Raw genomic sequence first — 26,974 nt, 5'->3', positions numbered from 1 at the left:
ACAGGGATAGTCTCTGCGTAGATGGGCAGGAGATCACGGCAAGTGACGGGGACAGTCTCTTGACAGGCGGGTGGTCACGGCAAGTGACAGCAGGGTAAGAGTCTCTAGACAGGCAGGTGGTCACGGCAAGTGACAGCAGGATAAGAGTCTCTAGACAGGCAGGTGGTCACGGCAAGTGACAGCAGGGAAACAGTCTCTAGATAGGCTAGCAGGCAGGTAGCAGGTGAGCGCTCCCAGGTGAGCGGGCAAGAGTCTCTGGACAGGCAGGTGGTCACGGCAAGTGACGGCAGAGCCTCCAGGTAGGCTAGCAGGCAGGTAGCAGGTGAGCGCTCCCAGGTGAGCGGGCAGGAGTCTCTGGACAGGCAGGTGGTCACGGCAAGGGACGGCAGAGCCTCCAGGTAGGCTAGCAGGCAGGTAGCAGGAGAGCGCTCCCAGGTGAGCGGGCAAGAGTCTCTGGACAGGCAGGTGGTCACGGCAAGTGACGGCAGAGCCTCCAGGTAGGCTAGCAGGCAGGTAGCAGGTGAGCGCTCCCAGGTGAGCGGGCGGGCAGATCCATAGACAGACTGACAGGTGTTGGAAGGCAGACTGTTGGACCGCAGGAATGCAAGCAGATAGACTGGAATCAGGTAGGTATCAAGCAGAGATCTGGCAGGTAACTGGCAGGTATCTGGTAACGGGACCTGAGGGCTGAAGCAGAGTAGAAAGGCTTTGCAAAAACATTGCTCGGGCACCTCCATTTTGGAGGAGGTGCCTTATATATGGTGAGGTCCTCCGGCCATTGGCCGGGGACTCCTTAGGACGGCGTGCGCGGCCCCTTTAAGAGAGGGGGAGCGCGCGCGCGCGCCCTAAGCACAGAGGCCGGGAAGCAGCGCACGCTGCCAGCAGAGCGGGAGGAAGCCGCCGGGCACGGAGCGGAGAGGTGAGGGGAACGGCGTCCCTGCCTAGCAGGAGGCAGGGACGCCGACGCTACACTGAATTATGCTACTGAAGAGACTGTAATACTGTGCCTTGTGAAGAAACTACTGTATTGTTACTGGAGCCGGTTGCTCAAGAAACTCAGACTGTACTTTAATGAAGATTGTTGCTTTAATATCCCTGAATTGCACTGGCCGTGCTTCAGATTAAATTCCACTGTTAAACTGTTGAAAAAGACTCTTGTCAGATGTGTCTGGTCAGCAATTGAATCTATCATGTGCCTGAGAGAAGCTGCAGCCTATGGTCACCCTGTGTAACGGTTCCCCCAGGATTCCAAAGAATTCATGAAACCCGTCTCACCCTATCTGAACCTACCGGCGTGCGTGTAACATTGGTGGCCTGTACGGGGAATCATGAGTGAGAATTAGCATGTAGAGGAAGAAGAGGAAAAGTGTCTGGAAAAGCACAGCAGCACAGCACCTCAATTCAACTCTGCTACACCATTCAAAGGGGACTAGCCCTAAAGAAAACTCACTAGCAGCAATGGGTGTGGAAATACAAATGGACAGAATTAGTGAGCTGCTTCTTCAGTTAACCTGTGAACAATTGAGAACAGTAGCAAAATATATAAAGATGTCAGAAGATATTTTTAAAGCACACAACCGCAGGCAACTGTTAGCTGCCATTAATGTAAAAATGGATGAGCTGGGGGAGAAAGAAGCTGAAGACGTCATAGGACGTTCCTCCAGGAACTAACACAGTTTCTAACCAGGTTGAAGTTGGAGGATGGAGGGGCGGCACCAATTACCAAAAGGGGGAATCTCCGTCCGCAGACTGAACTACAGGAAATGAAAGAACAATTCAAAGCCCTAACAACAGCCCTGCAGGAATTGACCAAAACCTCTGAACGGGTGACAGACTCAGACAGAACCTTTACCCTGCTCGGGTTAGGTAAATCAGGAAGACAGTCCTCTCTAACACCACAAATCACTATAAGTAAAGAATTCAAGATCCTGGGACAGATTGGAGAGTGTGAACAGAAAGAAAAACTGTCTTATATGAACTTGTTGCACCAGATCGATGCAGGCTTACAGAAAGGCTACCAGCCAAATGAGATCATCGAGGGGGTGGTGAAAGCAATCAGCCCAGGACTGAACCTCTGTAGTATGCTAGAAATGAAGAGTCAATTGACCTTGCAACAGCTGAAGATAATTTTAAAAGGGCACTATATAAAAGGGAGTACTTCAGAATTGTTCCACCGACTGATTAACCTCTCACAGAAAAAAAATAAATCACCCCAAAGTTTCTTGTTCAGAGCAATTGAACTGAAGGATAGACTGTTGTTTTCATCCAGAGATGTAGAAGTGGAGTAGAAGTTTGATGCTGGACTAGTCCAGAAGAAGTTCTTGAGATCATTGGGAACGGATTTAATCAGCAAAGACATCATGTTGGAGCTGAAACAGTACCTACAAGACCCTGGCATTCTGGACAAAGTCCTAATTGAAAAAGTGAATGAGGCAGCTTGTTTGGAGTCAGAGAGCGAACAGAAGTTAAAGAAAGGCTCTGCTCCTAAAATCACCAAAATGAGTCAGCTGAAGTTGGAGAACCCCGGTGGTCAGTCCCAAGATCATCATGGAGACCCTCCAGTGCCACCTCCGAGAGGGAACCTTAAATCACCAACAAAAGAGAGGACCGCCAGCGCTGACTGGGAGGAAGTAATAGGAGAACTGCGAGCCAAGTTGATTGAGGTGAAAAAGTTGATTCGCTCCAGGCCAGAACCTGTATCCCTTAGACCCAGGAGTGGGTTCCAAAACAGAAGATACCTGGCTTGTGAAGTGTGCCATTCATCAAATCAGAGTACGGTGTGTGTCCACTGTCTAAGATGTGGTGAGGAAGGACATTATGCCAAGGAACGCCAATGGTCACGGTCATTTGGGTTAAAAGACAGGAGGTTGCCAGTGCGGGGCAACTGGTAACCGTGACATGGAGGAGGCCACAGAAGCAAATCCAAGTCTCACCAAACCGCAGAACGGCGCATGAGGTAAAACGGCTGCGTCAGTACTATCCCCATGTGTGTTCCCGTCTACAACAGCTGCAAGAGAGACAGGGGCATCACTTACTTAATGCCCAGTGCGGAGGTCAAACGATGTACTGCTGGGAGGAGGATTCCTCGCTCAGTAAAGATAGCCTCATCAGCCTAATCGGTGAAAGGTGCTTTATACAGTGCCAGCTAGATGGACTCCTGGTAAAAGCACTGTGGGACACAGGAGCCCAAGAGAGCCTTTTAAATGAAGAATGGAGAAGGCGCTACCTGCCACATACCTGCCTTCTGTCGCTAAAAGAACTCTTAGGACCAGTGGAACTCCACGGCAAAGCTGTCAACCAGACCGAAATCCCTTTCATAGGCTGGTTGGAAGTGACTTTCCAACTGAGGGCCATGAAAAACAGCAACACCATTGAGCTTTTGGTACCTTTTCTCATGACCAGTGATCAGAATGTGGTCACTTGCCATACCCAACGCCATTGGGAAAAATTTGATTCATAGAGTAAAGAAAGCACACAATACAATGGACCTAAAAGAAGTCAAGGCAGGCTGGCGCCCAACCATCATCCCTGCAAACCAAATGGTGGGGGTGAGGTGTGGAGTCTGGGTAGAACTGGGAAGAAAAGTCCAGAAAAGACAGTTTGTGCCAAAAGACTCCTCAGGACTTTCAGAAGGCCTAGTTCAAGGTGAGACTGTGCTTATGATTCCTACTGGTGGGTTTGCTCGAGTGACAGTACCGGTGATGAATACTACGAAACACGAAATTAGACTGTGTTAGGTCACATTGAAACCGTTAAAACAGTATATCCAGCCAGTGTGAGACCCGCCCAGCGGTCTACCGTGAATTCTGTCTCCCCACCAAAGAACAGGAGTTGCCCAGGGGAGGAAATTGCACGACCCACCTTAGGGTCCCGGGATCCCCCAATATCCCTGGAACACTTGTGTACTGAAGATATAGCGATAACAAAACAGATGCTGAGAGAAGAGTGTCATGAATTCTCTAAAGATGACTCTGATATAGGCTGTATCTCGTGGTTGGAATTGAAAATCAATTTGAAAGACACGACTCCAATAACCAGAAGTTACATGTCTGTGCCGAAACCATTACACCGTGAAGTGAAAGTGTATTTACAAGATCTAACCAACAGAGGTTGGGTCCAAAAGTCCAAGTCGTCTTATTCCTCTCCTTTTGTTTGTGTTAGGAAGAAGGACAGTACGTTGAGACTCTGCTGTGATTACAGGGAACTTAACCGAAAGTCAGTACATGATCGGCAACCGATACCAAAGATTCAAGATATGCTGGATAGCCTATCAGGAAGTACCTGGTTCTCTGTCCTTGATCAGGGTAAAGCATACCATCAAGGGTTTGTTGAAGAGTAGACTCTTGACAGCATTCATCACACCGTGGGGGTTATTATATGAGTGGATCGCATACCATTTGGGCTCAGTTCAGCTCCAGCAGAATTTCAGAGGAGCATGGAGACCTGTTTGGAAGGATTGAGGGACGCTATCAGCCATCTGTACTTGGATGACAATGTGGTACACAGCAAAACCTTCCGGGAGCATGTTGAACGCGTGAGGACCGTATTACAGCGGTATCAACAACACGGAGTTAAGTTGGCCCCAAAGAAGTGTGAACTGTTCAAAAAAGGCAAGTCCGATGTCTAGGGAAAATTATGTCCGGAGAAGGATATACCATGGACTCAGCAGAAATCGCTCCAGTACTGGCCTTAAAAGACAAGCGGCCCTCTACTGTCGGGAAGTTGAGGCAGATCTTAGGATACTTCTCCTACTATCGTACTTATATTCGGAACTTCTCCAGGATTGCCACCCGGCCTAACCTCCTCTTGGGGGGGACGACAGAGTCAACAACACCCTTGGAGAAAAAGAAGAACGCGGGTAGGACCGGGCTTAAAACAAACAACGTGTTTCGTCCCAACAGCCCATTCTCTCAACAGACCACCAGGAGGTATTGGAAGATCTAGTAGACTACCTGGTAAAACCACCCATCTTGGGATATCCTGATTTCAACTTACCATTTGTTCTTCATTGTGACGCTTCTCAAGTTGGACTGGGAGCTGCGAGTTGAGCAAGTGTCTGAGCAAATGGTCTGAATACTTATGACCATGTGATATTTCAGTTTTTCTTTTTTAATAAATTTGCAAAAATTTCTACATTTCTGTTTTTTTTCAGTCAAGATGGGGTACAGAGTGTACTTTAATGAGATAAAAAATGAACTTTTTAGAATTTACCAAATAGCTGCAATGAAACAAAGAGTGAAAAATTTAAAGGGATCTGAATACTTTCCGTACCCACTGTAGATATTGTCATCATGTTTCCTATTGCGATTTTACCTTTCTATAGAGATGAAACATGACATGGATAGCGTCAACCATCGGACCACTATTAAGTTGGATGGGTTAGAATAGTCTTACGGTAATGTGAGTGAATGTGTTATGTTTGTCCCTTCACTACGATGCCAAAAATATATCTTCCACAAATATCGTATTAATGCAAACCCCAATATTCATTACTGACCCCTGGCTCCAAAAAGTCTGGGACCCGTGCTTTGATCAGAGGAAGCTCATGCCCTAGAAGTGTACTTCTCCGCCTCTGAATAAATGAATCCCAAGCTTAGTGTCTGGCTCTCAGAGCAAATAGCTTGTTGTAATTACCTGGTCACTGCAGGAGGTCCCTGCTACAATGGAGGTTCAAGTGACAGCTCTTTTTCACTTCCTCAGTTATAATTAGTTTCTCACTTCCCCAGTTATAATTTATCCGATATGTTCAATGTGAGGGTTATATGTCCCCTCTCCGAAGATGTCTTTATGGATTTTAATTTTTCTCTACGACAAATGGGACCTGTGGTGTATCAGGGCGAGTATTTTTTGTTTATTTTCCTTAATCGGAGCCCTTTAAACAGGTTTTATTCCCTGAAAAATCCCTTTACCTACCTTAAGACTCGGTCCAAAAAAATTATCGGACATGTGCATAACCCCAAAGAACAACATGGGTATGAGTGCGATCCATCAAAACCACGGATAATACTCTTACAGGCTTTATTTACATGGTTCTACCTAATCCAAAACCTATAAAGAGTCTTCGGCTAATCTAGACAGTTACAAATGGCAAGATTAACAGATTATTTCCTCAACTGGTAAAAAATCCCCTATCATTAAAAAAAACTCTCAGACCATAATGTTCTCTTCCTTTCATCGCAAACTAGAAGGAAATAGTAAGAAATTGTAACATCTCCTTGGACTTTTGAGTGCATTAAGAAATTACAATTATGCCGCAAGCAATTTGGTTCCTAGTCATTGCCCAGAGCATTAATAGTGCTACCTCAGCTAAAGCTAATGGTGAGATGGAATGTCCTTGTAGCTGTAAAATGCTTAACTCTCATCTAATGTATCGCAATTAGAAAATAAAGACCTTTCATGGAGAAAGATGGATTTTTAACCTAATGAAACACCATAGTATAATTTAAGGTTCTTCCCGGCTATAAATGCTGTAAAGTTCACGATCATACACTCCAAGAAATACACTTTGAAGAGATACTTCCACACTGTGAAATTGCAGCTCTCTAGTTTTTTTTTTTTTCCCGATGACGGTGACATGTAGAGAATGTACTTGTGTCAACACTTCAACCCGCTGATCCATACTAGCTTCACTAAGGAGCTGTGGAGCTCCACCCGATCCAAGCAGAACAGACCCGTCTGGAAGCAATATACAGTTGGACCTAGATTTTATCAAAATGTATTTTTACAATACAGAGTATATATTGGTGACTTATACGTAGGGGAGATTATTATTTGGTGGGCGCGCAATGTGCTGAGACGACTAGATGGTAGGTTCGGAAGGCTGTTGACTCATGTGCAGTCTGTGATCTATTAGTATACCCAAGTCTTTTTTGACACGTGCTGTTGCTTAGTTCTGCTCCTCCCTTTCTGTCAATGTAATTTTCATTTTTCTTGCCTAGATGTAGAATCTTGAATTTCTCCTTGTTAAATATTATTCAGTTGGTCACTGCCCATTGTTAAAGCTTATCTAGATCCTTCTGAATCTTTTCTCTGTCTTATCTAGTTTTAGCTATCCCTCCTAGCTTTGCATCGTCTGCAAATTTGATTAGTTTACTGTGAAGACCCAGGGTCTTCCGTGGGTGTAATGCTACTCAGACAACACAGGGTGAGGGTAAAACAGCGTGGCAATACTTTATTGAACCACAAAGTGGACAATAAACACACAGAACAGTCCCAGCACATACCCAAGATGGTACAACATTACAGTCTCACCCTTCCTTCTCCGCCTACCTGGGATAGAACAGCTGCAACTTTGGAGACTTCTAGGGCCAACTACCTCAACCAGTGGCCCCCCGCTTCTGGCGGGCCCCCACAGAGAGAAGGTAGCGGCAAGCTTAGGAAGCTAGCAGTCCATCGAAGTACAAGGCAGGAGACCTGAGGGTCCCAGCTGGGCCTCTCCGAGAATTTCCATAGGGCCAGGCGACCGGTGGGTCCCTCCTGGCAACTCCAAAGAACATATCCAATGGGGCCAGGTGACTTCTTTGTCCTCTCCTGGTCTCCCCAAAATGTATCCATGGTCTCTCTGATGGTTAATAGAGCAGATCTGTATCTTTCCAGTCAAGACCGTATCCTTAGGCTAGAATCATATAGAATTCAAATCTGTGTCTCTTTGGGTAATGCCATGCAATCTATCTACTGTCCTCTAAGATGTCTCTCATTCTCCTTGTAATGTCTTTCTGATCCTCCTTGATTCTGTTTAAGTCAAACTGCTACAAAAACACATGTCCCTTCTGCTTCTCTGGGCTCAGCCCCCTGAATGGCAGAACTGCTCTCACCCTCCCCCCCAAAGCTAAGTGTGCATTAGTGGAGGTATCTTTCTCAGGTTGACCACATCACCTGGATCTACATGTGAGACTCCCGGTGGTGAAGGCTCCGCCGGATCTTCTTTCAACACTTAAACCATTGGCCTAGACGATTTTTGAACAATGGTTAGAGGCTCTTGAGATTCTAATGAGATTAGTGGAATGCTGGACACTTTACAAGTTAAATTAGTGTACATAAACTGACCAGCAAGCAGAACATTAATAAAACACAGCCAGCAATCTCTACACTGTGTTCCAAATTATTATGCTAATATTATTTTCTCAGATTTTCCCAAATTACTTATATGAATTGCAGTCATTGTAATTGTCCAGTCAAATAACTATTAGAGTACAATTGAAAGGTTTTTGTACAAACTGCCTATGATAACAGTATATTTTAAAAAAAATAAAAAACTCAAACTGCACTCAAAATGCATGTTCCAAATTATTATGCACAGCAGAGTTTTCAACCTTTTCATTTTAATAAAGAACAAAAAAATGGTCATTTTTGAAATTATAAGCATTAGCAGGTTATTACAAACTGAAATCAAACAGTTTTCAACTCAAAACTTTATTCTAGGTGATGTTACATTTGCACATAGGACCCCTTGTTCAAAAGGAGCTTCTGAACTCTCTCGTCCATTGAATTTGTCAGGTTTTGGATGGTTTCTGCTTCAATTGTTTTGCATGAGGACAGAATACCCTCCCTGAGCTGTTGCTTAGATGTGAACTGCCTCCCGCCATCATAGACACTCCTTTTGATGATGCTCCAGAGGTTCTCAATGGGGTTGAGGTCAGGGAAGCATGGGTGCCACACCATAAGTTTGTCCCCTTTTATGCCCATAGCAGCCAGAGATGCAGATGTGTTATGTGCAGCATGAGACGGGGCATTATCATGCATGAAAATGATCTTGCTGCAGAATGCACGGTTCTTCTTCTTGAACCATGGAAGGAAGTGCTGTTTGAGAAACTCAACATACATTATGGAGTTCATCTTTACCCCTTCAGGGATCCTTAAAGGGCTGACAATCTCTCTCCCCATGATTCCAGCCCAAAACATTACTCCACCTCCTCCTTGTTAGCGCCGTAGCCGTGTTTGCATGGGGTGTCCATCAACCAGCCATCCTCCACTCCATCCATCTGGACCATCGAGATAATTTCATGCATGATAATGCCCCGTCTCATGCTGCACATAACACATCTGCATCTCTGGCTGCTATGGGCATAAAAGGGGACAAACTTATGGTGTGGCACCCATGCTCCCCTGACCTCAACCCCATTGAGAACCTCTGGAGCATCATCAAAAGGAGTGTCTATGATGGCGGGAGGCAGTTCACATCTAAGCAACAGCTCTGGGAGGGTATTCTGTCCTCATGCAAAACAATTAAAGCAGAAACCATCCAAAACCTGACAAATTCAATGGACGAGAGAGTTCAGAAGCTCCTTTCGAACAAGGGGTCCTATGTGCAAATGTAACATCACCTAGAATAAAGTTTTGAGTTGAAAACTGTTTGATTTCAGTTTGTAATAACCTGCTAATGCTTATAATTTCAAAAATGACCATTTTTTTGTTCTTTATTAAAATGAAAAGGTTGAAAACTCTGCTGTGCATAATAATTTGGAGCATGCATTTTGAGTGCAGTTTGAGTTTTTTATTTTTTTAAAAATATACTGTTATCATAGGCAGTTTGTACAAAAACCTTTCAATTGTACTCTAATAGTTATTTGACTGGAAAATTACAATGACTGCAATTCATATAGGTAATTTAGGAAAATCTGAGAAAATATTATTTGCATAATAATTTGGAACAACACAGTGTAATAAAACACAATAAGGTATTTCTCTTGGCTTAACTAATCTAATCGTCTAGCTTATTAAGATTTTAAGCTGTATCATCACATTTAACTTCAGTTCCCGTTTCTAGATCATTTATAAAAATGTTGAACAACACTGGGGCCAGAACAGAGCCTTGTGGTACCCCACTTGAAACACTCTTCCAATTGGACGTGCAACCATTTATTACCACTCTTTGAGTACAATCACTGAACCAGTTATGAATCCACCCATGGGCGTACCCAGGATCAAAACTAGGGGGGGGGCAAGCCATCGTCACAGATACCGAAGAGAAATATATATATAGTACAATGCAAAGATTTCACTTCTTACATTACATGAGTGATATCTATTGTAAATTCCACAATAGCTCAGAAACCGGCGAATCACTCCACACAGTATACTGGCCCCCATAAAATGCTCCATACAGGAGACTGGCCCCATAAAATGCTCCATACAGAATACTGGCCCCCATAAAATGCTCCATACAGGATACTGGTCCCCATATAACGCTCCATACAGGATACTGGCCCCCATATAACGCTCCATACAGAATACTGGCCCCCATAAAATGCCCCATACAGGATACTGGTCCCCATATAATGCTCCATACAGGATACTGGACCCCATAAAATGCCCCATACAGGATACTGGTCCCCATAAAACGCTCCATACAGGATACTGGCCCACATATAACGCTCCATACAGGATACTGGCCCCCATGTAACGCTCCATGCAGGCTGTTCCCCACACATAGTGCCTCATGCAGGCTGTCCCCCCCCCACATAATGCCCCATGCAGGTTGTTCCCCCCCATATAATGCCCCATGCAGGATGTCACCCCCCCCTCCCTTATAATGCCCCATGCAGGATTACACACACCCCCCTTCCTTATAATGCCCCATTCAGCATGTCACCCCCCCTCCCTTATAATGCCCCATGCAGCATGTCACACCCCCCCTCCCTTATAATGCCCCATGCAGGATGTCATACCCCCCCTCCCTTATAATGCCCCATGCAGGATGTCACACACCCCCACCTCATCCCCCTCCCTTATGCTGCCACAGGCCTCCATACAATAAAAAAAAATCAAATACTCACCTCACTCCTCCTCACCTGCTGCCGCTGCTCAGCTCTGGACTCCAGCGTCGCCGCCGTCTTCCCGCTCTGCGCTGTGACGGCTCAGGAGAGAGCGCGGTGTAAAGACGTCACCGCACCCTCTGACCTGAGACGTCACAGTGCAGCAGCCGTGGAGGATGCAGGAGGTGCTGCGGAGGCACAGGGAGGGGTAAGTATTGTGCCGGGTTCCCCGGGGCCCTGAGCAAGCGCGGGGGGGAGAGCGGGCGCTGACGGTGAGGGGCCCCCCCGCCTGCTCAGGGCCCCGGCATTTGCCCGGGTGCTGACGTGGGCCCTGGTGTGCGGCGTGCGGCCCTGCTTCTACAGGGGGGGCAGCTGCCCCCCCCTGCCCCACGGTGGGTACGCCCATGAATCCACCTAACCATAACCTTGTCAGTGAAAGGCTATGATCCTATACTGTGCTGACAGGACAGGGACTTATTGGGGCACACGTACCACACTATGACACCATAGGGTAGCTTAGGAGAAATTTCCTAGGGTGATTCAGAGTTAAGACTCATTTTCCCTGTTGTCATAGGGGAAATGAAGTGTTAAATCTACTGTTTAAGGCGGTTTATAGGTTAACTCTTTTCATTTCTGGTAATCCTGGGTGTTGAAGAGGTTAAGCCATTTACCACTCTAGACTACCAGGGATGTTAGTATTAACATCTCTGCCAACATATATTACTACTGACGTTACCAACGTTTTCAGCACCTTAGACCACCATGTATCTTGGTATCAATCTGTGCAGAAGTCCTTGAGCAGAGAGGGGGAGGAGGTGATCTCTACTATAGTGAATGATGGATCTTTTGTTTTCTGTGTATAGGCGTTATCCGTCATTGCGATCCTACCTCTACAAGAAGGGTCAGTCTGTTAAGAAAACTGCAAAATTTCAGGAGCTTTTTTTTCTAAATAATGACATTCAAAATTAAAAAAAACCCACAAAACAGCAGAAAACCTAAAATAAATCTTAAATGCATAGTATAAAACCTTTAAACATTAGTTTAATTTCTGATCTTACTTTGCCTTGAAGCCCCTCACCGCCCTAGACTACTATCAATAATGGCATTAGTAAAATCGCTGTTGGTGACCTTGGGTTGACCAGTCCCAACCTTGGTATTATAACCGAGTCTTTGGTGGTCCAAAAGCTCCAGACGATAGTGCTGTTCTGCTGTTACAGGAAACCAAATGTGGCCGGCGCTTTGCCACCCTCCCATCCTGGGCCGGTCATAAATGTCCATGTAGGAGATGGAGAGGACTTTGTGACTGGTATATGACAACTACAAAGTCATCGGCCATTTCCGTGATTGGGGAGAGGTCTTCATGAGACCTCGAATGGTGTAGCCTTGGGTAGAGCCACGCTACCGGCCAATGTTGATTCATGGGGCCTGGGATTCCCATGTTTGATTATTTTATCAACATATTTGGATTTTTGGATGACTTTGTTGCCATAGTTGGGTGTAACAACCATGACTGTGCGATCAATTACTACAAATCCCTACACTAATAGCAATTAGACGTAGGACAAAGCGTCCAAACCTAAACGTCCTCATTCCAGACCTCCTGATATTTGGGAATCTCCAGGGTTTTTTTTATACTACCAGATCTATAGGACTCTGGCGCTTGGTGGTGAAAGTCCTCCGATAAGGCTAAGTTTTTACATTTTTTGGTGCGGCTGTCATGAAGTAATTCCCCCAGAAATTCCATATCTTTATCAAATAATTACAGATCTTTACATTTTTCACATAGCTCTTACCCCCATGTAGTAAATCTGCTAACTGCCCTAAGGAATTGTTATTGCATTGATAAGATTATTATGTGCTACAAACGGCAAAGTCTTTTCCCCACATCCAAAAATGAAGAGAAAATAGAATTGTTTATCATGTATGATCCAGAAAATTCCAGCGCGTTTCTTCTAAATTTTAACTATGTATTGTCTGACGCACCTGCTCCGATGTGGGAAGGAGAATTAGACTGCACTAATTATATGTCAGCGATGGTAGAGGCAGACGCCGGGGGGAAGGCGAAGATTCTCGGATTCTCAAACTGCAACATGTCCTGTGTGTTACGGATTTTCGTCGTGAGCACAGACAAAAACTAAAAGGGGTTTCCCGACAATCAGCGCCAAGTACGTCTGCCCACCTTACTCATTAGTCACTCATCATACATACCTTAAAAAAAAGAACAAAAACACTTGTTTACTGATCTATCTATCTATTCAATTTGAATCAAAGAAGCTTTTTTGGCAGGACTAAATACACCTCAGTTTTGCCAAAGTAAGTGTAGGGAATAGGGATAGGGACTGTAGGGATGATGGGCAGGGACTCTAGGGACTATGGATGGGGACACATCCATGGTGGGGGCTATGGAAGTCCATGGCATATCATAGGTCTCTTTCTCGCAGCCTATGTCATGGCATATCTATCTATCTCATATATATCCATCTATCTAGCTATAGTATCTATCTATCCCATATATATCCGTCTATCTATCCCATATATATCCATCTATCTATCCCATATCTATCTATCTAGCTATCTATCTATCCCATATATATCCATCTATCCATCTATCTATCTATCTATCTATCTATCTATCTATCTATCTATGTATCTATCTATCTATTCCATATATATCTATCTATCTATCTATGTATCTATCTATCTATCTGTCTATCTATTTATCTATCTATCTATCTATTCCATATATATCCATCTATCTATCTATGTATCTATCTATCTATCTGTCTATCTATTTTTCTATCTATCTAAAAAGTGAAAGCAGCACTCCATCAATAATTTAGGAAAAACTGTGGTTTAACAGCCTATTAGGGCTCAGCAGCGTTTCGGTTCTATTGAGAACCTTTCTCAAGCCATCTTTCTCAAGATATTAGAAAGATGATATATCTAATTGATAATTAGATAAAATGCTAAATAACAGGTGAAATATCAGATAGCTGGATAGACAAATAGGATAATAGATTAAAATTAATATTTTCTAAAGTAATATAGCACACAAAGAATAGGCGAGTGATTAGAGTGAAGTATATGTCACATCCGGCGGACAGCACAACATATGGGTACAACGGGATGAAAAATGGAGAGGAAGGCCCTAACTGTAGGGAGCGGGGAATGGGACACCTCCTGACACCAACCTGTGTCTGACCCTAAGCTCCCCCAATGCCCTATGCGGGTCCTTCCCCACCGCCGCCGTCACGAGCTAGTCCCTGACTGTCACCTCTAGTGCACTGGATGGCAAGGATGCTAGCCTTGTCATTACAGGTAATGAACACAGGGAAAAACACAAACAAGGGACTGACAAAAATAATTACAACTCGGCTCAGATTCTGCTTCAAAAGCTCCAAAACGGCACCAGGTAAACAGGACTCCAAGAGCGGCAAAACCACAGTCACCGGAGGGCGCCACACACGTAGCTGGTCTGCATAGAAGTAAACTCTATAACCGACGATCAGCTGATGGGTCATGTGACTATTTAAAGGGAGGTGAGATTGGTTACCAGCCAACATCAGCTGATCAGCCTAAAAAAGCTGCCAGCAAGAGACTGACATTAACTCTTGCTGGACAAAAGGAAAAAAAAACATTTAAATTCCAGCATACCCAGAGCTGCCACGAATCCCTTTATGATTTGTGACAGTATAGCAACGTTTCGGGTAATGTACCCTTCGTCAGGCTGAGAGTAGGTTATGTGTGGAATGTTCTTCTGGATATTTGTGCCTATTCTTGGTGTGTTACATTCATTTATACAATATTATTTTTCATCTATTATCTATTGTCCTATTTGTCTATCCATCTATCTGATATTCCACCTGATAGTTATCAATTAGATCTATCATCATCTAATATCCCATCCATTATCTATTTTTCCATTATTCTATCTATACATCTAATATCCCAACTTTTATCTATCTTTCTAATATAATTTCGGTCAATCTGATATTCTATTTATCCTATCATCTTTCTAATATCCTATTTGTCTATCCATATGATATTCCACATATCTATCCATCTCTTCATCCATCCATATGTTGAATTACTGTCATACATATTTTTCCTCCGTGTGTCTTTGCAGAGATCTAAATCTTCATAGAAGTTTCCTTTCTTATCTTCTATTTCAGACAGTTCTCTTCTCCTCTTTCTGTTCTCTATACTTCGTGTGGCACACACAGACACACAATGCAAAGATTAAGTTAACTTCTCCCCTTTTTATCTGGTTTCAGGTGTGATTTTCATATTGTCCACACCTGTTACTTGCCACAAGTGAGTTTGAGCGAGCATCACATGCTTGAAACAAAGTTGTTTACCCACAATTTTGGAAAAGTGCCAACAATTTTGTCCGGCCCATTTTGGGATTTTTATGTGAAATGATGTCCAATTTGCATTTTTTTCTGTTTTTTTTTATGTGTTGTTCCAATACACCCAAAGGAAATAAACATGTGTATAACAAAGCACGTGTAACTGCAATAATTTTCTGGTTGAAATACTTCATTTTCTGGAACAATTTCAACGATGTCAACATTTTCGGCCATGACTGTATAGTATTCTTGTCAAAGCTGATACATTCTGCACTTATTACTCTGCTGTCCATTTAGCTACGGCTCTAAAAACATATATATATATTTTTCTAATTTGTTACTACTTTTTGTATAAAGTATCTAAACTGCAATTTCTTCCATGTTGATGGCTGATGTTCTCACTTGCACTTGACACTCCGCTCCTCCACCCTTTGAAGATTATGACTGATGTCTTCCTGTTTGGAATTTATGTTTTGTTTCGCCTAGAATGTCCCAAAATCTCAATAAGTGATGAAGACGTCTCAGTTCCTCCTCCGAACAAAAGAGCGGAGATGGGCCAAGTGTCCTTTGAAGGTGTCTTGTTTGCCCCACCGCCTGCCCGATTATTGCATCTACTGGAAAGTAACGACAAGGTAAGGAATATTAGGAAATAGTCTGCCTCTTTTATGATATTCTCGGGAAGCAAAATTCTACTGAATTAGATCTCGGTCTTTGTGTAGCCAATATATAGCCCTCACAATTATTTATAGCCCCCCCACTCCCCGACCATGTATCAGAAAGCATATGTCATCACTGGAGGAAAAGGAATTCTGCTTTGAAGGAGGGCTGTGTGAAACAACATGCTTGTTTTTTTTGTCCTGTTACCTACAAAGGATTATTCAGATAATAAACAGTAGAAACATCACCGCAGCGGTTGGCAGGTGTCAAAAAAAGAGATAATTGACAGAACGAGTACAAAAGAAAGTCACTATTTCTGCTGCTTTGTATCACAGCAAAAAGGCGCATTTCACAACCACAGAGAGTCATAGGAAAAAAGGAAGAACGGAAAGAAAATTATCTGTTTGGTAGAAGAGAAGATAATTTAAAGTGATCTAGAATGTCATCCCTCATTCAGAAGTCCGTTTAGATCTCGTAAATCAAAAAAGAAATAGAGCGATTTCCATCAGTGGGCCAGATCAGAGTTTCATAAATGTCTGGTTAGTACGTCCAGTTTTACCTTCAAGTCTTCATCAGTTTTTCTCGGGTGTAAAAAAAACAGTGATGGAGGTTTATTAAGCTTGGACTGCAACTAGAAAGCCACCCGTGTGCTATCGGGGTTTAACACGGACCTATAGACTTGCATTGACTCGGATCATCAAGTCTCTAGATACGTCTTCAGTCTCCATTGACTCGGATCGGACACGTTTCCATGTTTTTTTTGCCAACACTTATCCCGTAAAAAAATACAGATAGAACAAGTTCTGAATACCACACTTTAAAAAAGACATTGAAAAACTGGAGCAAGTTCAGAGAAGAGCTACCAGGATGGTGAGCGGACTGCAAACTATGTCCTACGAGGAACGGTGAAAGGATCTGGAAATATTCAGCTTGAAAAAAATAAGGTTGAAAGGAGACTTAATAGCTGTCTACGAATATCTGAAGGGATGTCACAGTGTAGAAGGATCATCCTTATTCTCATTTGCACATGGAAACACGAGAAGCAATGGAATGAAACTGAAAGGGAGAAGTTACAGATTAGATATTAGAAAACACTTTTTGACAGTGAGGGGGATCAATGAGTGGAACAGGCGGCCACGAGAGGTGGTGAGTTCTCCTTCAATGGAAGTCTTCATACAGAGTCTGGACAGACATCTGTCTGAGATGGTTTAGTGAATCCTGCATTGAGCAGAGGGTTGGACCAGATGACCCTGGAGGTCCCCTCCAACTCTAACATGGTATGATTCTATGAAGTACTTGAAAAACAGATGTCTCTGAATGAGGCCTAATGGTGAGGGTACATCAACATGGGATGTAAATTGAGCGGAAAAAAAAATCAGCAGGCTTATATGCAGATTTGCTGCAGATTTCATAATAAAAAAAGTTGAATTTGCAGTGAAAATCTGCGCTGCGACATAGATTGTTGTGCAGTTGATTTACCATCTGCACAGCAGGGCAATGTCTGTGGATTTTGTCCACAGTGTGCAAAAGATATATTTTTTAAATCGCAGCAACTTTGCTGGTACTGTCTGGAAAATCTGCAGAAAATTCACCCGTGTGAGCCATACTTACCAGTATTAGAGTTGATCGTTCAGGGAGGTTTAACAAAGGGGGGAAAAACTGATGCGGTCCATGAAAGAAAACATATATACTGGCCAAAACTGACCCATCTGTTGAGAAAATACATAGATGATGTTTTTCTGGTATGGAGGGGAACAGCGGAGGAGTTTGTCGCTTTCGTTGACAGACTCAACAATAACCCGATTGGTCTGAGGTCCACATATGAATATAGCTCTATTTGTTTGCCATTTCTAGATGTTGAGATCATGAAGGGGGAAGGAGGGATCCTCGAAACATGCACCCTCAGGAAACCAACGGCCAGCAATGCCCTGCTCAGCTGGTACAGTAACACATGTACACCATACTGTGCAAATAGTTTTAGGCAGGTGTGTAAAATAATGCATTCAAAACTAGACGTGTTTATGGTTTATTTTAATCAATTAACAAAATGAAAAGTAAATGAACAAATGAGAAATCTAAATCACATCAATATTTGGCGACTGCTCTTTGCCTTCAGAACAGCATCAGAGCATCAATTCTTCTAGATACACTTGCAAACAGTCAATGATTTTGTAGGATTACAGTAAAAAAATAACCAAGTATACCAAACAGGTGATAATGATCATCATTTTCAATAGGTTGAAACAACCATCAACTTAAACAGAAATAACTGTGTAGAAGACTTGAAACTGGGTGAGGAACAGCCAAATGCTGCTACAACGGTAAGGCTCTGGAAGACAGTATCATGTCACAGGTCATACACCATGACAAGACACAAGGTAGTTATACAGCACCTGCAAGCTCTCTCCCAGTCAAAGATTTTATAGCAGTTCAAACTCATTATATATTTTAGGAGTCATTTTATACCAACTCTAACTTCACCAAAATGGACACCAACTCTACGACTCTGACTCCACAGCCCTGCTCAGCTACACCCATCTACTTTTAGGATAAGTCTGGCCAGAAGTGGTCTTCATGGATGTATTGCAGCCAGAAAGCACACATTCCACATGAAAACAAGGCCATGTAACTCAACTACACAAAAGAGCACAGGAACTGGGGTGCAGAAAAATGGCAGCAGGTGCTTTGGACTGAGAAGTCAAATTGTGAAATATTTGGTGTAACGAAAGACAGTTTGTTCTCCGAAGCAAAATAACGAGTGTCTGCAGGAACAGTCAAGCTCAGTGGAGGGTCCTTGCATGTTTGAGGCTGTGTTTCAAAAAACGGCGTTGGTAATTTGGTCAGGATTAATGGTGTCCTCAATGCTGAGAAATACAGGCAGATACTAATGTAGCGCCCCGAGGGCTCAGCCGCTACAGGGGTATTGCACCTCTACCAGAGGTGTGATATTCCACTCCCGGGTAAGGATGGAGTATGGACTAGGGCTCAGGTAGCTGCATGCATCACACACACCCCATTTCCGGGGGACAGCTCTACAGTGCTCCCATTTATATATTTATGCAGGCACACCTGACTATGTCCCTGGCTGGAATGGGGAGGGGGGAGAAAACCCAGTGATGTAGGAGCAGATAGGGGTTGGTTTCTGGGCATAGGTAGGAGCTCATTGGGTGCTGGTCACCTGAGCTCACACATAGAGGAGGAGGTATATAAGGTGGGCACCATCTTAGTTCAGTCTGTTCAGTCTGTGAGGAGAAGACAGGGAGCAGAGGCTCTGCAGGAGCTCTGCTCCAGAGCCAGGCCCAGGGACGCGGGCAGGGCGAGAGAAAGAGGAGAAAGGAACAGAACAGAAAGAGAAGGAACCAAGAAGTAGAAAGGCTCAGAAACACGAAGGTAGAAGGGACCCTAAGGACCCAGGAGATAACGGGTGACGGGTCAGGCAAGAAAAAGGTACCGGATCCTAAGTTGGTGGAGGCAAATAATCCTCAGCCAAAAACCGGAGGTCGTGATCATTTATTGGTGCGACCCCACGCCAAACCTGCTAGGAAGGCACCATATAGGATAGCGGGAAACGGGGCCCATGTTTGCCCGCATAGATCCGCGGCAGCTGGACAGAAGTTTGGTCACTGGTTGGGCATGGGCCAGAGAAAGGATAGAGGGGAGTCCTGTGCCATACTCCTGAATTGCCTGAGGGTTGACCGAGCTCCTCACCTGGTGGACGCAGCACGGCTTGGGCAGGCACTACCTGTACAGAAGTGGCTTGGAGTATACAAACTGTCAGTAAAAGACCCTGGACTGCAACACGTTGTCTTTGTGTTTCTTACCGCGCCAGCACTAACGGTACTGGGACGCCCCGCACCACAACTCCCACCATCTACGCTCACTGCCCTGAGGCTATACTCCTCCCGTGGGGGGTTATACTATTCTCTGCTGCACCCACAACACCAGCCTCAGCGGTCTGCCCTGCAGCGGCGGTTCACTCTAACCGCAATCCACGGGTGGCGTCGTCGGACATTCATAACTATACTAATAGACTGCCACAGCATTTGGTCTGACCACCCTGAGCCACGGGATCGAGTCGCCACTATTACCCCCATCAGCACCGTGCACTAGAAGGCCCGGTTCCGAGTACCCCACGGCCCAGGGGGCAAGTCACTTATCCATCATGTAATACCAATAAGGAGGAGTCTGATTGGCTCCAAATATATTCTGCAGCAGGACAACGACCCCAAACATCCAGCCAATGTCCAGAACTATCTTCAGCATAAAGAAGAACAAGGAGTCCTAGAAGTGATGATCCGGTCTAACATACAACAAAGCCCAAAGACAGAAGGATTTGCACAAGCGACAACCGCAGAAGATCTGTGGTTAGATCTCCGGGATGTTTGGAGCAACCTCCTGTCGAGCTGATGAAGGCAAAGGGCGGTCACCAAATAATGATTGCATTTAGATTTTCTCTTTTGTTCATTCACTTTGCATTTTGTTAATTGATTACATAAATAATTAACTTTTTTATTTTTTGCAGCATTCTTACTTTGCAGCTTTTTCCCACAACTTTTGCACAGTACTCTATATATATAAATCTTCTGGTGCTTAAACCATAGCACACTTGTGACATTGTCACCTTTCTTTCAAAGTTTCTGGAGATTAGGAGATTACATGAGAGACAATGCTGAGATAAACCGAGCGTTGCTTGACGTGACAGATTCGTCAGTGATACACTTGATGCGCTCATTGAATTTCAGCTATCATCCTTGAATACTGTACGTCGCTTTCAATCATAACCGTGTTATCTCAGTCTGATACAGATTTGCGCTCTCATGAATCTTAAGTAACGCTTCCTCGCCCTCCTGATCTGTCAGCCACAACTAAGAACATCACAGGTAGCTTAGAAGACGCGGACAGGTTCATAGGTGATCGTACAGAAACGCTCCAGAAACTTGGATCCGAATATTACGGAGTGTTCAGCAGCTGGAAAGTGTAAAGGTGACTGCAGATGTGGAGATTTTTATCGTTTTTTATATATTACATTGGCTTTGATACATAGAGGAGCAAGGGTTTTTCTATACTAACCAAACTACTTTGACAACTCTTGATGTCATAAGGACCTTGCCCCCATCCTCCCTATATAAATTAGATTTTTGTTTGGATGCAGTAGTGATCAGATCTGTATAACCTCACGTTGGCTGCTAGATTATGGATCCATGTAGTACAGATTCGCCCTTCATAGAAGCCCATTTTATACCTCTCTGTGCCTCCGGTTTCATATGGAGGCTTCTTCTCAATGATTCATGTGGAATCTGCGCTCCTTCTGACACCGCATAAGGACTCATTCTCAAGTCTGATTTTTCCATGTATGAGAAAAACATAGCGATTGTTTTGATCAGACTTTGATTAGAGTTTGGTCCAATGGTCATCAGTTTTTCTCGTACGAGGAGAAATAAAAAAAAAAAGGTTCTCCACCTTCTCCTTTCTGATAGTCCTTGAAAATTGGATCCAAGTGTGGTCTGATTGTTTCACTGACCCATTGACTTGCATTGCCGATTTTGATCAAAATTGGGTATGTCTCCACTATTTTCCATGGACTTTTCAGTCCGCGAAAAATCACAGAAATGTGATTGGCCTCCACTGGTACTAGTGTTATCCATGAAAAACATGGATAACACTTGTACGAGCGAATTGGACGTCTGAATGAGCCCTAATTCAAGGATATTCCCCCTAGTAAAATTGCTTCTAGAGAAGAATATAGTCCCACCTGAACTCACAATTTAGCAGCACATACACTGCCGATGGGTCCGTAATACGGGACCATAGTGACCCCTGCTTGCTGCAATATAGGCTTTTTTTCCCATGCCTACTCCACTGAGATTAAGGTGTTCTCCAGGTTGACTTATTGTAAGAGAAAGTAGTCATTTTTTTAATTTATCAATACTCCAATTCAACAAGACTCGCAATCCAAGGTCCACTGGAGAAAGATGCGCTAAATTCATTAAGAGGCGTGCACCTCCCGATGAATTTGGAGCATCTTTCCATCTCCATGCGCCAGTGCCAAGGCGAAGAGGAAGACCAGCACCCCGATGACTTGATACAATCAAGATAATCGTAGAGAAGACCCTGGTGGACCTATCTAGGCTTGCACAGGATCCATCTTCCTACAGAGCGTTCATCCATCAAATCGCCATGGCCCGAGATCGAGCTGAAGGCCGTTAAATAAATAATAAAATAGAGTGTCTATAATGTACTCCACTCATGGGCTGGAGCACATTCCTGTCTTAATGTACCCCACTTTTGTGGTCCCACTTGGCCATACCACCCTCCTGCTAAGCTCCATCCTCTTTTCATATAGTGTCATATCTAGTGTAAAAAATGCCAAAATGTTGCAAAGTTTTTGCAAAGTTTTAAACAGTTTTATACCAGATTTTTAGCTCAACTGTTTGATTAATCGGCCCCTCTGGGTTTCAGTATCTATTTTTTTTTAAGATCTGTACTTGTTGTCAATGAATGGACGCATTCTTGATCACATTCAGAGACAAAAAATGCACCCTGATCATATTCTGTTGACACGGTGGCAAAGCTTGACTTACGCATAGCTTGGGGCTCACCTGTCCAGGGAACAAGGCCCTGAAATGCCCTGATTGAATGGTGCAATAACTGCACATGCGCATCTCCGCTCTACTCAGTGTCTATGGGACTGTTGGACAAAGTCGATCTCTGCACTCTGCTTTTTCTGGCAGTCCCATAGACAATTAGTTGAGCCACGCAGCGCATCCACAGCCAACGTGCCATTCAAACAGGCACTCCTGTTCTTGGGTGTCCACCAGTGGGGCCACCAGCAATCAGCAAGTTATCTATTCTCTGGATAGGTGATAACTTTGAATGATTGGAAAAATTATTTAAAGAATGACCATCCTTTTTCATTTTTAATTCATAAATCAATAATACACATGAAAATAAGCAACTTTGTAATATATCTTATAAGAGAAATCTGCTTCTTTCTGCTTCTGGATTTATTTTTCACTCTGAATTCATGGGTAAAATCCGTATACAATGAAGAGAGACTTTCCCATTACTGAAATAGGAGATCACAGTTGGTGCTTTTAAAATTCTATGGAGAAGGGAGGAGCTAGAGGCGGATACAAACATTCTACCTCAAGTTCTTCTGAAACACCACTTACAGTTCTCCATAAAACTTTATAAGCACCAACTGTCATCTCCTATGTCAGTAATGGGAAAATCTGTATTTTAGTCCAGATGTATTTTACCCCACGAATTGAGAATTTTGAGACTGAAAGATCAGGTCAGTCCAGGAGGAAAAAGAAGCCGATTTCTCTGATAAGATACATTATAAAGTGTCTTATTTTCACCTCATTTATGAAAAAAAAATGAAAACCACAGTTACTGTTCAAAGGTGTTGTCTGGTCTTAGGCTACAAGTCTGCAGTCACTCTATGCGACTGCAAATTTGTGAATCCTCACATCACACTGTGAGGATTCACTGACGAAGCAAGCTTGCTCAATGCTCACTTGCATTGAGTGTGGCTGCGAACGTCTAGTCAGAATGTGGCTTCGCACTTCTAGTTGGAATGTGGCTGCGCATATCTACTCGCAATGTGTCTGCGCACATCTGATCGCAATGTGTCTGCGCACGTCTAGTTAGAATGTATCTGCACACGTCTAGTTGGAATATGGCTGCGCACGTCTAGTTAGAATGTATTTGCGCACGTCTAGTTGGAATATGGCTGTGCACGTCTAGTTAGAATGTATCTGCGCACGTCTAGTTGGAATATGGCTGTGCATGTCTAGATGGAATGTGGTTGTGCACGTCTAGTCGGAATGTTGCCAGAATGATGCAAATCACATGCTTGCGGTCACGCACCCACCGCTTCTGGCGCCGAGATAGGAGAATCCTCACAGCGCGTGTGATTTGAGGATTCACACGTCTGCAGTTGCATAGAGTGACTGCAGACTTGTATTATAAGACTGGACAATCCCTTTAAGATCAGAAAAGCATCTGCAAAGGGCGAGATTCACATTGGCATTTCATTTACTATTCTAGAAAAAAAAAAGTACATTGGGGTAAAGTGCACTAAATTAATTAAAACACCTTCTACTAATTTTGGACTGCCTAAAAGTTAGAAAATGAAATGATCAAGTGTAAATTTGCGCAAAAAAAATGCGGCATCTTCTGACTTTAATTTTAAGAAATTTGCCTCGGTGACCCAGCCCTCTACCATGTGATCATATCCACATTGATAACTTTCGGTACGTGCGTGCGACTTAAAAAGTGAATCTTTTTGCACAATTTTGCCAGACCCGATGATTTGCAACAATTTTTTGTCTCGAGTTTTACACCAAAACATTTGCGCAAATACAATGATAAATAAGTGTGAATATATATATATATATATATATATATATATATTTATATATATATATAAAAAATGTTGTATGGCCTTTCATCCATCTATCTGTGTGATTTACATTCACATTTCTTTACATTTCAGCCTAGAAAAAAAACAAGTGGAAAACTGACTGGTGAAAAAACTGAGAAAATGACAGTCTCACAGGAGAAGATTGAAGACAGCAGGTAGGTGTGAATCAGTATTTCTGTTGCTCAGCTGGATCCGCTTCCCCTCTTATGTTGTGCATGCTTTCCCTGAAGCAAGACAGACTTCTTGCAGAGTCTTCTATTCTGGGAAATCACGGCATGTCCTTCCCCCAAACCAATCAGTTCTCCCCTGCAAATCGCAGTAGGAATCCTTCTGGCATGCAAAGGGTGAATTCCTAGGCTGAGCTGCCTCTGCGCCTCTAATTATATCCTTATTATTATGGCTGCTTATATTATTTTATGTAGTTTATATCACTTGTGCCTGAAATGTAAAATCATTTTCAGTAGAAACGTCGTCAATGTATAAATAATATATCAATTATAAGGTAAAGGTTTAGGACGCTTCCGTTGCAAAATACTAAAAACTACCTAGAGTCGTCCACTAATTTATTTTCTACCCAGTCGGTGTGGCAGCTATAGAACAAGAGTTGCAAATGCTGGAGGATGGGGTGGGGGTAAAGCCGCGCCGCCAGAGATTCAATATACGATCAGAAAACAAAAGAAGTGTAGATGCGGTTTTATTCGTCAGCGCGTTTCGAGGCAATCCAACCTCTTCATCAGGACCAACCACAGCCAGCTTTTATTTAATAGGACAACAGTTGTCATCCAGCTTCCCCAGACTTGGCAAATGTACTCATTTACAGAGTGAGGGTACTTTTCAAGAGAAAGAGGAGTGCTCTTCAGGAAATATTTTAGGGGTTTTTTGGAGTCTTTTTCCCCCACTAAAGTCTTTTTTTGTAATGGTTTTGAATAGTTTTTTTTGTTTTTGTTTTATTCTTCTTTTGACTTGACGGTGCAATGAATCTACCTCAAAGAGTTAAGACGTCACTTCTTTTTTTTCCGCTCCAAAGTTTTCCAAACCTTGTCGAAAAGGGCGTTTCAAATGGTTTTTTCATGTGGATTTCAGAGCAGAACCCCTTCAAGAACCACTTAAAAAAAAAAAAAACCTCTGACTTGGATTTTTCTTTGCTGAAAAAAATACCCTAAGGCTATGTGCACACAGCGTCTTGAAACTGCTTTAGATCAAGTCCCCCAAAGAATAAGCATGTCACTTCTTTTAATCTCTTCTGGATATATTAACTGGAGTTAATGGCTCCACACTTCTGTGCTATGTAATATATCTCCAGTGCTTATTTAGGCTGCACACTCCAGCTGGCAGGACCTGTGGACTCAGGTCATGTGACCCTGATGACATCATCACATGTCCTTCTGCACTTCTATGTTGCTGCCTGCTTATAATTGGTCAGTGTATTACAGGAGGCAGAAGTGCACGCCCCTCAGTGAAAACTATCTGATAACACATACTTGGACTTAACTCATTATGTGCCAAATATTTGATTGTTAATATCTCCTCAATGGAGAGGCCAAATTTAAAAAAAAAAAAGTTCAATTCCACTCTGCAGCCACTATTGCATTGTGTGTCTAGCTTAACATGAAAAATTTGGTGAAAGGTCCTACTTTGTGGGGCTAAGACTAGCTGAAACTTTTTGACACTTTTTGCTTGTGTCCCACCTTTCTTCTTTCCACAAGTTTTGATTACCATTATTGATTGGTAGAGCCTTTTAGAATAGGGCAGATGACAACAACCCAGTTTTAAAGTTTTTTTTTCAGACTTATTATATTGATGACCTACTCTTAAGATAGGCTATCAGTAATAGATCGCTAAGGGTCTGACATCCAGCGAGTCCAGCTAGGCACAGAAAAATTGCTATCCGCTGGGCGGCTCCCGTTCCTGCACGGCTTGGCTTGATTGACAGGTCTTTGCCTTTTTGGCTTGTCTATCAAGCCATGCCAGAGGGGATGCTTTTTTCGTGGTTAGGTAAATGTGAATCTCCGGAGAGATTTCCTTTAATATTGGACATAATTGTAGATGCAGAACACAGAAGAATTAGTATATTTGACAAATCTCCGCCATACAGCATAAGTGTCTATATGGAAAACTTCAAGTCCCTAGCATGGTAATTAACATATCCCATTATCCTCACTATAATCCCATTCCTCCTCAGTGTCTGATATCCGTGACTTTTTATTTTTTCCCCCTTAATCATAAAATATCACCTGCTCGAGGCTCACACAGTGTCAGTCATACAATATGAGATGTTATGCTGGGGAATAATCACACCGTCCGTGGATCCATTATCAGCAAGACGTTCAGGTCTATGACTCAAAAGCTCTGGGAAATGTCACGATGACCTCTGCTTCAGTCATTCGTCCTATAATCTGCCTCCGTATTAATAGCGGGCCAGCGCCCATTGTGTCTTGTTCTAAGGAGCTCAGCATGACAACTTCCCGGTGAACATGTCATCCTGTCTGGGAGACCTGAGCGAGACAGGAGGAAAGAAACCTTCCTGGAAACGGGGGATAGAATATTGCCATAATATTACAGAAATCGAGGGGTATTTTTCTTTTCTATGGTTTAAAATAATTTGCATAGGCGCTAGTAATCTGCATTCATTATCATAGGTGGCCATAAAGAAAAGTAGACGGACAATAGCTGCCATTATATCTGCTATGGTAATTCTTTTTTCTATACTTTGCATACTGTTGTGTATTGCATACAATAAGAAAATCAAAAGTCTAACTACATGTTTCCCTTACCTTAAAGGTATT

The 26,974-nt window shown here is 43.3% G+C and overlaps 1 protein-coding gene across 3 annotated transcripts in view; it reads left to right on the top strand.

The window, feature by feature from the left end:
- The window catches only part of MORN1 (MORN repeat containing 1), a 478,186-nt gene that overhangs the window by 250,034 nt on the left and 201,178 nt on the right, over positions 1–26,974 (top strand). For 2 of the 3 annotated variants that reach the window (XM_073656899.1, XM_073656898.1), the window contains 3 exons: positions 15,590–15,735; positions 17,998–18,081; positions 24,261–24,343. In XM_073656899.1, coding sequence (XP_073513000.1) covers positions 15,590–15,735; positions 17,998–18,081; positions 24,261–24,343 — 313 coding nt within the window. The remainder of the gene's footprint in view (positions 1–15,589; positions 15,736–17,997; positions 18,082–24,260; positions 24,344–26,974) is intronic. The other variant, XM_073656900.1, reaches the window with a different exon arrangement.

The sequence above is a fragment of the Phyllobates terribilis genome, unplaced genomic scaffold, assembly GCF_046119375.1.
Source record: "Phyllobates terribilis strain yellow unplaced genomic scaffold, ASM4611937v1 Scaffold_12__6_contigs__length_324123572, whole genome shotgun sequence".
NCBI classification, from domain to species: Eukaryota; Metazoa; Chordata; class Amphibia; order Anura; family Dendrobatidae; genus Phyllobates; species Phyllobates terribilis.
The sequence above is the reverse complement of the archived record's forward strand: the minus strand, read 5'-3'. Positions and strand labels throughout refer to the sequence as shown.